Source organism: Aphelocoma coerulescens, unplaced genomic scaffold (assembly GCF_041296385.1).
Source record: "Aphelocoma coerulescens isolate FSJ_1873_10779 unplaced genomic scaffold, UR_Acoe_1.0 HiC_scaffold_298, whole genome shotgun sequence".
Taxonomy (NCBI): Eukaryota; Metazoa; Chordata; class Aves; order Passeriformes; family Corvidae; genus Aphelocoma; species Aphelocoma coerulescens.
The window spans coordinates 98,204-112,799 of NW_027183642.1; the positions used below are offsets into that span (position 1 = coordinate 98,204).

Consider the following 14,596-nt stretch of genomic DNA (forward strand, 5'->3'; position numbering starts at 1 on the left):
CCCCTGAGACCCCCAAAATCCTCCGGAGACCCCCCAAAAACCCCTCTGAGACCCCCCAAATCCCCCCAAAATCCCCTTGAGACCCCCAAAATCCCCTCAGGGACCCCCAAAACCCCTTTGAGACCCCCCAAAATCCCCTCTGAGACCCCCAAATCCCCTCTGAGATACCCCCAAATCCCCTCTGAGACCCCCAAAATCCCCCCGGGGACCCCCAAAATCCCCCTGCGACCCCTAAAATCCCCTCTGAGACCCCCCAAAATCCCCTCTGGGACCCCCAAAACCCCTCTGGGACCCCCCAAACCTCTCTGAGACCCCCAAAATTCCCCCTCTGAGACCCCGAAAACCCCTCTGGGACCCCCAAAATCCCCCCTTGAGACCCCCCAAATCCCCTCTGAGACCCCCAAAATCCCCCCCAAATCCCCTGAGACCCCCAAAATCCCTCTGGGACCCCCAAAATCCCCTTGAGACCCCCAAAATCCCCTCAGAGACCCCCAAAATTCCTCCTCTGAGACCCCCAAAACCCCTCTGAGACCCCCAAAATCCCCTCTGAGACCCCCAAAACCCCTCTGAGACCCCCAAAATCCCCTCTGAGAACCCCCAAAACCCCTCTGGGACCCCCCAAACCTCTCTGAGACCCCCCAAACCTCTCTGAGACCCCCAAAATTCCCCCTCTGAGACCCCCAAAACCGCTCTGGGACCCCCAAAATCCCCTCTGAGAACCCCCAAAACCCCTCTGGGACCCCCCAAACCTCTCTGAGACCCCCAAAATTCCCCCTTGAGACCCCCAAAACCCCTCTGGGACCCCCAAAATCCCCCCTTGAGACCCCCCAAATCCCCTCTGAGACCCCCAAAATCCCCCCCAAATCCCCTGAGACCCCCAAAATCCTCCGGAGACCCCCCAAAAACCCCTCTGAGACCCCCAAAATCCCCCCAAAATCCCCTTGAGACCCCCAAAATCCCCTCAGGGACCCCCAAAACCCCTCTGAGACCCCCCAAATCCCCTCTGAGACCCCCAAAATCCCCCCCAAATCCTCTGAGACCCCCAAAACCCCTCTGGGACCCCCAAAATCCCCTTGAGACCCCAAAATCCCCTCTGAGACCCCCAAAATTCCTCCTCTGAGACCCCCAAAACCCCTCTGAGACCCCCAAAATCCCCTCTGAGACCCCCAAAACCTCTCTGAGACCCCCAAAATCCCCCCTGCGACCCCTAAAATCCCCTCTGAGACCCCCCAAAATCCCCTCTGAGACCCCCAAAACCCCTCTGAGACCCCCAAAATCCCCCCTTGAGACCCCCCAAAATCCCCTTGAGACCCCAAAATCCCCTCAGAGACCCCCAAAATTCCTCCTCTGAGACCCCCAAAACCCCTCTGAGACCCCCAAAATCCCCTCTGAGACCCCCAAAACCTCTCTGAGACCCCCAAAATCCTCCCTGCGACCCCTAAAATCCCCTCTGAGACCCCCCAAAATCCCCTCTGAGATCCCCAAAACCCCTCTGGGACCCCCAAAACCCCTCTGGGACCCCCAAAATCCCCCCCTGAGACCCCCCAAAATCCCCTCAGAGACCCCCAAAATCCCCTCTGAGACCCCCAAAACCCCTCTGAGACCCCCAAAATCCCCTCTGAGAACCCCCAAAACCCCTCTGGGACCCCCAAACCTCTCTGAGACCCCCCAAACCTCTCTGAGACCCCCAAAATTCCCCCTCTGAGACCCCCAAAACCGCTCTGGGACCCCCAAAATCCCCCCTTGAGACCCCCCCCCAAATCCCCTCCGAGACCCCGCCCACCCCTCGAGACCACGCCCCATGGCGGTGGCCACGCCCCCCTCGCGCTCCCATTGGCTGCCGGCCGCGCGGCGCCCCGGAAGTGGCCCCGCCCCCCCCGGCTGACCCGGAAGCGCAGCGGAAGCGGCGGGAGCGCGAGAGCCGCGGCCATGTGAGGGCGGCCGGGGGAAAATGGGGCAAAAAGCGGCGAAAACGGGCAAAATCCGGGCGGGAAGGGGCGAAAAGGGGGAATCGGGGGGAGAAGAGGGAGCGGGACCGGCAGGGGGCGGGCGGGGGGAGGGGACGGGCCTGGTCCTGTTCGGGGTCGCGGTCTCGTGGCCCGTGGTGCCATCCCTGCCCCCGTTTCTGTCCCGAAATCCTCATTTTTTTTCCCTCAAATCCCTACTTGGCCCACTAAAAAACCCCATTTTCCCTTCAAAACCCCATTTTTGCTCTCAAATCTCCATTTCCTTCCTCTCAAAATCCTCATTTTCCCCCCTCAAATCGCCATTTCCACCCCCAAAAATCCCCATTTTTTCCCCCCAAACCCCCCTTTTTCTTCTCAAATCCCCCATTTTCCACCCCAAAATCCCCATTTTCCTCGTCAAAATCCCCCCTTTTCACCTCAAACCCCCATTTTTCCCCTCGAATCCCCATTTTTTCCCCCAAAACCCCCATTCCCCTCCCCAAAATCCCCATTTCCCCCTCAAAATCCCCCCTTTTCCCCCCAAAACCCCCATTTTTCCTCTCAAATCCCCCATTTCCGCCCCCAAAATCCCCATTTTTCTTCTCAAAATCCCTAATTTTCCCCTCAAACCTCCATTTCTCCCCCCAAAACCCCCATTCCCCCCCCCAAATTCCCCATTTTTGCCCCCAAATCTCCCATTTCCCCCCAAAAAATCCCTATTTCCCCCCCAAAACCCCCCAAACTCCCCGTTTTTCCCCCCAAAACCCCCCAAACTCCCCATTTCCCCCCCAAATCTCCCATCCCCCCCAAACTCCCTGTTTTTTCCCCCCCCAAATCCCCATTTCCCCCCTCAAAACCCCCATTTCCCCCCTCAAATTCCCCATTTTTGCCCCCAAACCCCCATTTCCCCCCCCAAACTCCCCGTTTTTTCCCCCCAAACCCCCTAACCTCCCCATTTTTTCCCCCAAATCCCCCATTTCCCCACCCCAAACCCCCATTCCCCCCCCCCAAACTCCCCATATTCCCCCCCAAACTTCCCATTTTCCCCCCCTAAACCCCCCAAACCCCCATTCCCCCCCCCCCAAATCCCCCATTCCCCCCCAAATCCCCCATTCCCCCCCCAAACTCCCCATTTTCTCCCCCCCAAAACCCCCAAAATTTCCCATTTTTCCCCCCCTTACCCCCCAAACCCCCTTTTCCCCCCCCCAAACTCCCCATTTTTCCCCCCCAAACCCCCCAAACTCCCCCTTTTTCCCCCCCCAAACTCCCCGTTTTTTCCCCCCAAACCCCCTAACCCCCCCATTTTTTCCCCCAAATCCCCCATTTCCCCACCCCAAACCCCCATTCCCCCCCCCAAACTCCCCATATTCCCCCCCAAACTCCCCGTTTTTCCCCCCCAAACCCCCCAAACTCCCCGTTTCCCCCCCCAAATCTCCCAAACTCCCCCTTTTTCCCCCCCAAACCCCCCAAACTCCCCATTTTTCCCCCCAACCCCCATTTTTCCCCCCCCAAACTCCCCGTTTTTCCCCCCAAACTCCCCGTTCCCCCCCCAAACCCCCCAAACTCCCCCTTTTCCCCCCCAAACCCCCCAAACTCCCCATTTTTTCCCCCCCAAACCCCCCAAACTCCCCGTTCCCCCCCCCCAAACCCCCCAAACTCCCCCTTTTTCCCCCCCCAACCCCCCAAATTCCCCATTTTCCCCCCCAAACCCCCCAAACTCCCCATTTCCCCCCCCCAAACCCCCCAAACTCCCCATTTTTCCCCCCAACCCCCGTTTTTGCCCCCCAAACCCCCCAAACTCCCCATTTTTCCCCCCCAAACCCCCGTTTTTCCCCCCAAACTCCCCGTTTCCCCCCCCCAAACCCCCCAAACTCCCCATTTTTCCCCCCAACCCCCGTTTTTCTCCCCCAAACCCCCCAAACTCCCCGTCCCCCCTCCAAACCCCCCAAACTCCCCGTCCCCCCTCCAAACCCCCCAAACTCCCCGTTTTTTCCCCCCTAAACCCCCCATTTTTCCCCCCAAACTCCCCGTTCCCCCCCAAACCCCCCAAACTCCCCATTTTTCCCCCCCAAACCCCCCAAACTCCCCATTTTTCCCCCCCAAACCCCCCAAATCCCCCCCCAAACCCCCCAAACTCCCCGTTTCCCCCCCCAAACTCCCCATTTCACCCCCCCAAACCCCCCAAACTCCCCCTTTTTCCCCCCCAAACCCCCCAAACTCCCCGTTTTTCCCCCCAAACTCCCCATTTCCCCCCCCCAAACCCCCCAAACTCCCCGTTTTTCCCCCCAAACTCCCCATTTCCCCCCCCCAAACCCCCCAAACTCCCCATTTTTCCCCCCAACCCCCGTTTTTCCCCCCCCAAACCCCCCAAACTCCCCGTTTCCCCCACACAAACCCCCCAAACTCCCCCTTTTTCCCCCCCCAAACCCCCCAAACCCCCGTTTTTCCCCCCAAACTCCCCGTTCCCCCCCAAACCCCCCAAACTCCCCATTTTTCCCCCCCAAACCCCCCAAATCCCCCCCAAACCCCCCAAACTCCCCATTTTTCCCCAACCCCCGTTTTTCCCCCCCCAAACCCCCCAAACTCCCCGTTTACCCCCCCAAACTCCCCATTTCCCCCCCCCAAACCCCCCAAACTCCCCCTTTTTCCCCCCCAAACCCCCCAAACTCCCCGTTTTTCCCCCCAAACTCCCCATTTCCCCCCCCCAAACCCCCCAAACTCCCCATTTTTCCCCCCCAAACCCCCCAAATCCCCCCCAAACCCCCCAAACTCCCCATTTTTCCCCAACCCCCGTTTTTCCCCCCCCAAACCCCCCAAACTCCCCGTTTCCCCCCCCAAACTCCCCGTTTCCCCCCCCAAATCTCCCAAACTCCCCCTTTTTCCCCCCAACCCCCATTTTTCCCCCCCCAAACTCCCCGTTTTTCCCCCAAACTCCCCGTTCCCCCCCAAACCCCCCAAACTCCCCCTTTTTCCCCCCCCAAACCCCCCAAACTCCCCCTTTTCCCCCCCAAACCCCCCAAACTCCCCATTTTTTCCCCCCCCAAACCCCCCAAACTCCCCGTTCCCCCCCCCAAACCCCCCAAACTCCCCCTTTTCCCCCCCAAACCCCCCAAACTCCCCATTTTCCCCCCCAAACCCCCCAAACTCCCCATTTCCCCCCCCCAAACCCCCCAAACTCCCCATTTTTCCCCCAACCCCCGTTTTTCCCCCCCCAAACCCCCCAAACTCCCCGTTTCCCCCCCCCCAAACCCCCAAACTCCCCCTTTTCCCCCCCAAACCCCCCCAACTCCCCATTTTTCCCCCCAAACTCCCCGTTTCCCCCCCAAACCCCCGTTTTTCCCCCCCAACTCCCCATTTTTCCCCCCAAACTCCCCGTTCCCCCCCCAAACCCCCCAAACTCCCCATTTTTCCCCCCAACCCCCATTTTTCCCCACCCCAAACCCCCCAAACTCCCCATTTTTCCCCCCCAAATCCCCGTTCCCCACCCCAAATCCCCATTTCCCCCCCCAGACCCACCAAACTCCCCATATTTCCCCCCCAAACGCCCCAAACCCCTGCTTTCCCCCCCAAACCCCCCAAACTCCCTTTTTCCCCCCCCAAACTCCCCATTTTTCCCCCAACCCCCGTTTTTTCCCCCCAAACCCTCCAAACTCCCCGTTTTTTCCCCCCTAAACTCCCCGTTTTTCCCCCAAACTCCCCATTTCACCCCCCAAACCCCCCAAACTCCCCATTTTTCCCCCCAACCCCCATTTTTCCCCCCCCAAACTCCCCGTTTTTCCCCCCAAACTCCCCATTTTCCCCCACCCAAACCCCCCAAACCCCCCCTTTTTCCCCCCAAACCCCCCAAACTCCCCGTTTTTTGCCCCGCCAGGAGCCTGCTGAACAAGCCCAAGAGCGAGATGACGCCCGAGGAGCTGCAGAAGCGCGAGGAGGAGGAGTTCAACACGGGCCCGCTGTCGGTGCTGACGCAGAGCGTCAAGAACAACACCCAGGTGCTCATCAACTGCCGCAACAACAAGAAGCTGCTGGGCCGCGTCAAGGCCTTCGACAGGTCGGCCTCGGGTGTCCCCAAGGTGTCCCCAGGGTGTCCCCAAGGTGTCCCCAGGGTGTCCCCAAGGTGTCCCCAAGGGCTCCATGGTGTCCTCAGGGTCACCTCAGAGTCACCTCGGTGTCCCCAGGGTGTCCCCAAGGGCCCCTGGGCCGCGTCAAGGCCTTCGACAGGTCGGCCTCAGTGTCCCCAAGGTGTCCCCAAGGTGTCCCCAGGGTGTCCCCAAGGGCTCCACGGTGTCCTCAGGGTCACCTCGGTGTCCCCAGGGTGTCCCCAGGGTGTCCCCAGGGTGTCTCCAGGGTGTCCCCAAGGTGTCCCCAAGGTGTCTCCAAGGGCTCCACGGTGTCCTCAGGGTCACCTCGGTGTCCCCAAGGTGTCCCCAAGGTGTCCTCAAGGGCTCCATGCTGTCCTCAGGGTCATCTCGGTGTCCCCAAGGTGTCCCCAAGGTGTCCCCAGGGTGTCCCCAAGGTGTCCTCAAGGGCTCCACGGTGTCCTCAGGGTCACCTCAGTGTCCCCAAGGTGTCCCCAGGGTGTCCCCAAGGTGTCCCCAAGGGCTCCACAGTGTCCTCAGGGTCACCTCGGTGTCCCCAGGGTGTCCCCAAGGGCTCCATGGTGTCCTCAGGGTCACCTCAGAGTCACCTCGGTGTCCCCAGGGTGTCCCCAAGGTGTCCCCTCCATGTCCCCAAGGTGTCCCCAAGGGCTCTTCTGTGTCCCCAGGGTCACCTCGGTGTCCCCAGGGTGTCCCCAAGGGCCCCTGGGCCACGTCAAGGCCTTCAACAGGTCGGCCTCGGGTGTCCCCAAGGTGTCCCCAAGGTGTCCCCAAGGTGTCCTCAAGGGCTCCATGCTGTCATCAGGGTTATCTCGGTGTCCCCAGGGTGTCCCCAAGGGCCTCTGGGCCGTGTCAAGGCCTTCAACAGGTCGGCCTCAGTGTCCCCAGGGTGTCCCCAAGGTGTCCCCAGGGTGTCCCCAAGGGCTCCATGGTGTCCTCAGGGTCACCACACAATCCCCTCGGTGTCCCCAAGGTGTCCCCAAGGGCTCCACGGTGTCCTCAGACTCATCTCGGTGTCCCCAGGGTGTCCCCCAAGGGCCCCTGGGCCGCGTCAAGGCCTTCGACAGGTCGGCCTCAGTGTCCCCAAGGTGTCCCCAGGGTGTCCCCAAGGTGTCCCCAAGGGCTCCACGGTGTCCTCAGGGTCACCTCGGTGTCCCCAGGGTGTCCCCAGGGTCAGCCCGGTGTCCCCAAGGGCCCCTGGGCCACGTCAAGGCCTTCGACAGGTCGGCCTCAGTGTCCCCAGGGTGTCCCCAAGGTGTCCCCAAGGGCTCCTCAGTGTCCCCAGGGTGTCCCCAAGGGCTCCACGGTGTCCCCAGGGTCACCTCAGAGTCACCTCGGTGTCCCCAAGGTGTCCCCAAGGGCTCCACGGTGTCCCCAGACTCATCTCGGTGTCCCCAGGGTGTCCCCCAAGGGCCTCTGGGCCGCGTCAAGGCCTTCGACAGGTCGGCCTCAGTGTCCCCAGGGTGTCCCCAGGGTGTCCCCAGGGTGTCCCCAAGGTGTCCCCAGGGTGTCCTCAAGGGCTCCATGCTGTCCTCAGGGTCATCTTGGTGTCCTCAGGGTGTCCCCAAAGTCCCCAGGGACCCCTGGGCCGTGTCAAGGCCTTCGACAGGTTGGCCTCGGGTGTCACCAGGGTGTCCCCAAGGGCTCCACGGTGTCCCCAGGGTCACCTCGGTGTCCCCAGAATCCCCAAGGGCCCCTGGGCCCCATCAAGGCCTTTGACAGGTCGGCCTCAGGGGTCACCTCCGTGTCCCCAGGGTGTCCCCAAGGGCTCCAGGGTATCCCCAGGGTGTCCTCAGGGTCACCTCGGTGTCCCCAGGGTGTCCCCAAGGGCTCCACGATGTCCCCAGGGTGTCCCCAGGGTGTCCCCAGGGTGTCCCCAAGGGCTCCACGGTGTCCCCAGGGTGTCCCCAGGGTGTCCCCAGGGTGTCCCCAAGGGCTCCACGATGTCCCCAGGGTGTCCCCAGGGTGTCCCCAGGGTGTCCCCAAGGGCTCCACGGTGTCCCCAGGGTCACCTCAGAGTCACCTCAGTGTCCCCAGGGTGTCCCCAAGGGCTCCAGGGTATCCCCAGGGTGTCCCCAGGGTCACTTCGGTGTCCCCAGGGTGTCCCCAAGGGCTCCACAGTGTCCCCAGGGTGTCCCCTCCGTGTCCTCAGGGTGTCCCCAAGGGCTCCAGGGTGTCCCCAGGGTCCCCTCGGTGTCCCCAAGAGCCCCCAATGTCCCCAAGCATCCCCAAAATGTTCCTCCCCCCACATTCCCTGTCCTACCCCCAAAATTCCCTTTCCACCCCCAAAACCCCCATTTCCCACCCCCAAAATCCCCATTTTCCCCCAAAGACCCCATTTCCCCCCCAAAATCCCATTTCCTCCCAAAACCCCCATTTCCCCCCCAAACCCTTTTCCCCAAACCCCATTTCCCCCCAAAACCTCCATTTCCCCCCAAAACCCCCATTTTCCCCCAAAATCCCCATTTCCCCCCCAAACCCCCATTTTCCCCCAAACCCCCATCCCCACCCCTAAAACCCAATTCCCCCCCAAACCCCCATTTCCCCACCAAACCCCCATAACCCAACCCCCCAAACCCCAATTCCCCCCCAAAACCCCCATTTCCCCCCAAACCCCCATTTCCCACCCCCAAAACCCCCATTTCCCACCCCCAAACCCCCATTTCCCCAAACCCCCATTCCCACCCCCAAATCCCCATTCCCACCCCAAAACCCCATTTCCACCCCAAAACTCCCATTTCCCCTTCCCCAAAACCCACCCCCAAACCCCCATTTCCCACCCCCAAAACCCAATTCCCCCCCCAAACCCCATTTCCCCCCCAAACCCCCATTCCCACCCCCAAAAACCCCATTTCCCAAACCCCATTTCCCCCCCAAACCCCCCATTCCCCCCCAAACCCCCATTCCCACCCCCAAACCCCCCCAACCCCCAACCCCACCCCCAACCCCCCAAACCCCCATTTCCCCCCCCCAAACCCCCATTCCCCAACCCCAAAACCCCCATTCCCCCCAAAACCCCCCTTCCCCCCCCAAACCCCCATTCCCCCCCAACCCCCCCCAAAACCCCCATTCCCCCCCCAAACCCCCATTTCCCCCCAAACCCCCCATTCCCACCCCCAAAACCCCCATTCCCACCCCCAAACCCCCATTTCCCCCAAACCCCCATTCCCACCCCCCAAAACCCCCATTCCCCCCCAAACCCCCATTCCCCCCAAACCCCCATTCCCCCCCCCAAAACCCCCATTCCCCCCCCAAACCCCCTTTCCCCCAAACCCCCATTCCCCCCCACCCCATTTCCCACCCCCAAACCCCCATTTTCCCCCAAACCCCCATTCCCCACCCCCAAAATCCCAATTCCCCCCCAAACCCCCATTTTCCCCCCCAAACCCCCATTCCCACCCCCAAATCCCCATTCCCCACCCCCAAACCCCCATTTCCCCCCCCAAACCCCCATTCCCACCCCCAAATCCCCATTTCCCACCCCAAACCCCCATTTTCCCCAAACCCCCATTCCCACCCCCAAAATCCCAATTCCCCCCCAAACCCCCATTTCCCCCCCAAAACCCCCATTCCCACCCCCAAATCCCCATTCCCACCCCCCCCAAACCCCCATTTTCCCCAAACCCCCATTTCCCACCCCAAATCCCCATTTCCCACCCCAAAACCCCCATTTTTCCCCCAAACCCCCATTCCCACCCCCAAAATCCCAATTCCCACCCCAAACCCCCATTTTTCCCCCAAACCCCCATTTCCCACCCCCAAATCCCCATTTCCCACCCCAAAACCCCCATTTTTCCCCCAAACCCCCATTCCCACCCCCAAAATCCCAATTCCCCCCCAAACCCCCATTTTTCCCCCAAACCCCCATTCCCCACCCCTAAAATCCCAATTTCCCCCCCCAAACCCCCATTTCCCACCCCCAAATCCCCATTTCCCACCCCAAAACCCCCATTTTTCCCCCAAACCCCCATTTCCCACCCCCAAATCCCCATTTCCCCCCCCAAACCCCCCATTTTTTCCCCCAAACCCCCATTCCCCACCCCTAAAATCCCAATTTCCCCCCCAAACCCCCATTTTTTCCCCACCAAAACCCCCATTTCCCACCCCCAAATCCCCAATTCCCCCCCAAACCCCCATTTTCCCCCCCAAAACCCCCATTTCCCACCCCCAAACCCCCATTTTTTCCCCCAAACCCCCATTTCCCACCCCCAAACCCCCATTTCCCACCCCAAAACCCCCATTTTTTCCCCCAAACCCCCATTTCCCACCCCCAAATCCCCATTTCCCACCCCAAAACCCCCCATTTTTTCCCCCAAAACTCCCATTTTCCCTCATTTTTCCCCCATTTCCCACCCCCAAAATCCCCATTTCCCACCCCAAAACCCCCATTTTTTCCCCCCAAAACCACAATTTTTTCCCCCAAAACCCCCATTTTTCCCCCCAAAACCCCCATTTTCCCACCCCAAAACCCCCATTTTTTCCCCCAAACCCCCATTTTTCCCCCAAACCCCCATTTCCCACCCCAAAACCCCCATTTTTCCCCCCAAAACCCCCATTTTTTCCTCTAAAACCTCCATTTTCCCCCATTTTTCCCCCATTTCCCCCCCAAACCCCCATTCCCACCCCCAAACCCCCCATTCCCCACCCCCAAACCCCCATTTCCCACCCCCAAATCCCCATTTTTTCCCCCAAACCCCCATTTCCCACCCCCAAATCCCCATTTCCCACCCCAAAACCCCCATTTTTTCCCCCAAACCCCCATTTCCCACCCCTAAAATCCCAATTTCCCCCCCAAACCCCCATTTTTTCCCCCAAACTCCCATTTCCCACCCCAAAATCCCCATTTTTTTCCCCCCAAAACCCCCATTTCCCACCCCAAAACCCCCATTTTTTCCCCCAAAACCCCCATTTCCCACCCCCAAATCCCCATTTCCCACCCCAAAACCCCCATTTTTTCCCCCAAACCCCCATTTCCCACCCCCAAACCCCCATTTTTTCCCCACCAAAACCCCCATTTCCCACCCCCAAATCCCCATTTCCCACCCCAAAACCCCCATTTTTTCCCCCAAACCCCCATTTCCCACCCCAAAACCCCCATTTTTCCCCCCAAAACCCCCATTTTTTCCTCCAAAACCTCCATTTTCCCCCATTTTTCCCCCATTTCCCCCCCAAACCCCCATTTCCACCCCCAAACCCCCATTTCCCACCCCAAAACCCCCATTTTTTCCCCCAAACCCCCATTTCCCACCCCCAAAATCCCAATTTCCCCCCCAACACACCCCCATTTTTCCCCCCCAAAACCCCCATTTCCCACCCCCAAAATCCCCATTTCCCACCCCAAAACCCCCATTTCCCACCCCCAAAACCCCCATTTCCCACCCCCAAACCCCCATTTTTTCCCCCAAACCCCCATTTCCCACCCCAAAACCCCCATTTTTTCCCCCAAACCCCCATTTCCCACCCCCAAATCCCCATTTCCCACCCCAAAACCCCATTTCCCACCCCAAAACCCCCATTTTTTCCCCCAAACCCCCATTCCCCACCCCTAAAATCCCAATTTCCCACCCCAAAACCCCCATTTTTTCCCCCAAACTCCCATTTCCCACCCCAAAATCCCCATTTTTTTCCCCCCAAACCCCATTTCCCACCCCAAACCCCCATTTTTTCCCCCAAACCCCCATTTCCCTCCCCAAAACCCCCATTTTTTCCCCCAAACCCCCATTTTTCCCCACCAAAACCCCCATTTCCCACCCCAAAACCCCCATTTTTCCCCCCAAAACCCCCGTTTCGCCCCGTTTTTCCCCCTTTCCCCCCTCAGGCACTGTAACATGGTGCTGGAGAACGTGAAGGAGATGTGGACCGAGGTGCCCAAGAGCGGCAAAGGCAAGAAGAAGTCCAAGCCCGTCAACAAGGACCGCTACATCTCCAAGATGTTCCTGCGCGGCGACTCCGTCATCGTCGTCCTGCGCAACCCCCTCATCGCCGGCAAGTAGGGAACGCCGAAAACGGATCCTTCTGGAACCTTCTGGAACCTTCCAGAACCCTCCTGGATCCCCCCTCATCGCCGGCAAGTAGGGAACGCCCAGAAGGGAACCTTCTGGAACCTTCTGGAACCTTCTGGAGCCTTCCTGGAGCCTTCTGGAACCTTCTTGGAGCCTTCCAGAACCTTCTGGAACCTTCTGGAACCTTCTGGAGCCTTTCAGAACCTTCTGGAACTTTCCTGATCCCCCTTGGATCCCCCCTCATCGCCGGCAAGTAGGGAACGCCCAGAAGGGATCCTTCTGGAACCTTCTGGAACCTTCTGGAACCTTCCAGAACCTTCCGGAACCTTCTGGAACCTTCCTGGAGCTTTCCAGAACCTTCTAGAACCTTCCTGGAGCCTTCTGGAACCTTCTGGAACCTTCTGGAACCTTCTTGGAGCCTTCTGGAACCTTCTGGAACCTTCTTGGAGCCTTCTGGAACCTTCTGGAACCTTCTTGGAGCCTTCCTGGAGCCTTCTGGAACCTTCTTGGAGCCTTCTGAAACCTTCCTGGAGCTTTCCAGAACCTTCCTGGAGCTTTCCAGAACCTTCTGGAACCTTCCAGAACCCTCCTGGATCCCCCCTCATCGCCGGCAAGTAGGGAACGCCGAAAACGGATCCTTCTGGAACCTTCTGGAACCTTCTTGGAGCCTTCCAGAACCTTCTGGAACCTTCTGGAACCTTCTGGAACCTTCCAGAACCCTCCTGGATCCCCCCTCATCGCCAGCAAGTAGGGAACGCCCAAAAGGGATCCTTCTGGAACCTTCTTGGAGCCTTCTGGAACCTTCCTGGAGCTTTCCAGAACCTTCTGGAACCTTCTGGAACCTTCCTGGAGCCTTCCAGAACCTTCTGGATCATCCCAGACCCTCCTGGGTCCCCCCTCATCGCCGGCAAGTAGGGAACGCCCAAAACAGATCCTTCTGGAACCTTCCTGGAGCTTTCCAGAACCTTCTAGAACCTTCTTGGAGCCTTCTGGAACCTTCCTGGAGCCTTCCTGAACCTTCTGGAACCTTCCAGAGCCTTCTGGAACCTTTCAGACCCTCCTGGATCCCCCCTCATCGCCGGCAAGTAGGGAACGCCCAAAAGGATCCTTCTGGAACCTTCTTGGAGCCTTCTGGAGCTTTCCAGAACCTTCTGGAACCTTCGGGAACCTTCCTGGAGCCTTCTGGAACCTTCTTGGAGCCTTCTGGAGCTTTCCAGAACCTTCTGGAACCTTCTGGAATCTTCTGGAACCTTCTTGGAGCCTTCCGGAACCCCCTTGGATCCCCCCCTCATCGCCGGCAAGTAGGGAATGCCCAAAAGGGATCTTTCTGGAACCTTCTTGGAGCCTTCTGGAACCTTCCTGGAGCTTTCCAGAACCTTCCCAAGCCCCCCCAGGACCATCCCAGACCCTCCTGGATCCCTCAGGACCCTCCTGGATCCTTCCAGAACCTTCCCGAGGCCCCCCCCGGATCATCCCGGAGCCCCCAGGACCATCCTGGACCCTCCTGGATCCCTCAGGACTCTCCTGGATCCTTCCAGAACCTTCCCGAGGCCCCCTGGATCATCCCAGAGCCTCCTGGATCCTCCTGGATCCTTCCAGAACCTTCCTGAGGCCCCCCCCCGGATCATCCCGGAGCCCCCAGGACCATCCTGGACCCTCCTGGATCCCTCAGGACCCTTCTGGATCCCCCTGGATCCTTCCAGAACCTTCCCAAGCCCCCCCCCAGGACCATCCCGGACCCTCCTGGATCCCTCAGGACCCTCCTGGATCCTTCCAGAACCTTCCCGAGGCCCCCCCCCCCCGGATCATCCCGGATCCCCCAGGACCATCCTGGACCCCCCCCCCCCCTTGGATCCCCCTGGATCCTTCCGGAACCTTCCCCGAGCCCCCCTGGATCCCCCCGGGACCCTCCTGGATCCTTCCAGAACCTTCCAGACCCCCCCCCCCTCATTCCGGGCAGGATTTTGGGGGATGGGGAAGGATTTTGGGGGTGTCCCTGTGGCAATAAAAGCTGGTTTGGTACCGGTGTCGCTGTCTGTGTCCCCCCCCCCCCGGATCAATCAAACCCCCCATGATCAATCAAACCCCCCCCCGATCAATCAAAGCTCCCCTGGATCAATCAAACCCCCCCAGATCAATCAAACCCCCGCCCGGATCAATCAAAGCTCCCGCCGGATCAATCAAAGCTCCCGCCGGATCAATCAATGCTCCCCTGGATCAATCAAACCCTCCCGGATCAATCAAAGCTCCCCTGGATCAATCAAACCCCCCCGGATCAATCAAACCCCCGCCCGGATCAATCAAACCCCCCATGATCAATCAAACCCCCCCCAGATCAATCAAAGCTCCCCTGGATCAATCAAACCCCCCCCGATCAATCAAAGCTCCCCTGGATCAATCAAACCCCCCCGGATCAATCAAACCCCCCATGATCAATCAAACCCCTTCCTGATCAATCAAACCCCCCCCCGATCAATCAAAGCTCCCCTGGATCAATCAAACCCCCCCCAGATCAATCAAACCCCCGCCCGGATCAATCAAAGCTCCCGCC

At 59.9% G+C, this 14,596-nt stretch overlaps 1 protein-coding gene across 1 annotated transcript; it reads left to right on the forward strand.

The window, feature by feature from the left end:
- Nucleotides 1-1,893: 1,893 nt before the first annotated feature.
- Nucleotides 1,894-12,052, forward strand: LOC138101437 (small nuclear ribonucleoprotein Sm D2). The gene is made up of 3 exons (XM_068999221.1): nucleotides 1,894-1,931; nucleotides 5,818-5,997; nucleotides 11,862-12,052. Coding segments are annotated over exons 1-3 (357 nt in total). The 5' UTR covers nucleotides 1,894-1,929; the 3' UTR covers nucleotides 12,037-12,052.
- Nucleotides 12,053-14,596: the final 2,544 nt, after the last annotated feature.

What these genes read in the sequence shown, in the direction of transcription:
- LOC138101437 (XM_068999221.1), top strand. An exon ending in CGCGTCAAGGCCTTCGACAG is followed by an intron (nt 5,998 to 11,861) that starts GTCGGCCTCGGG and finishes TTCCCCCCTCAG; the next exon opens with GCACTGTAACATGGTGCTGG.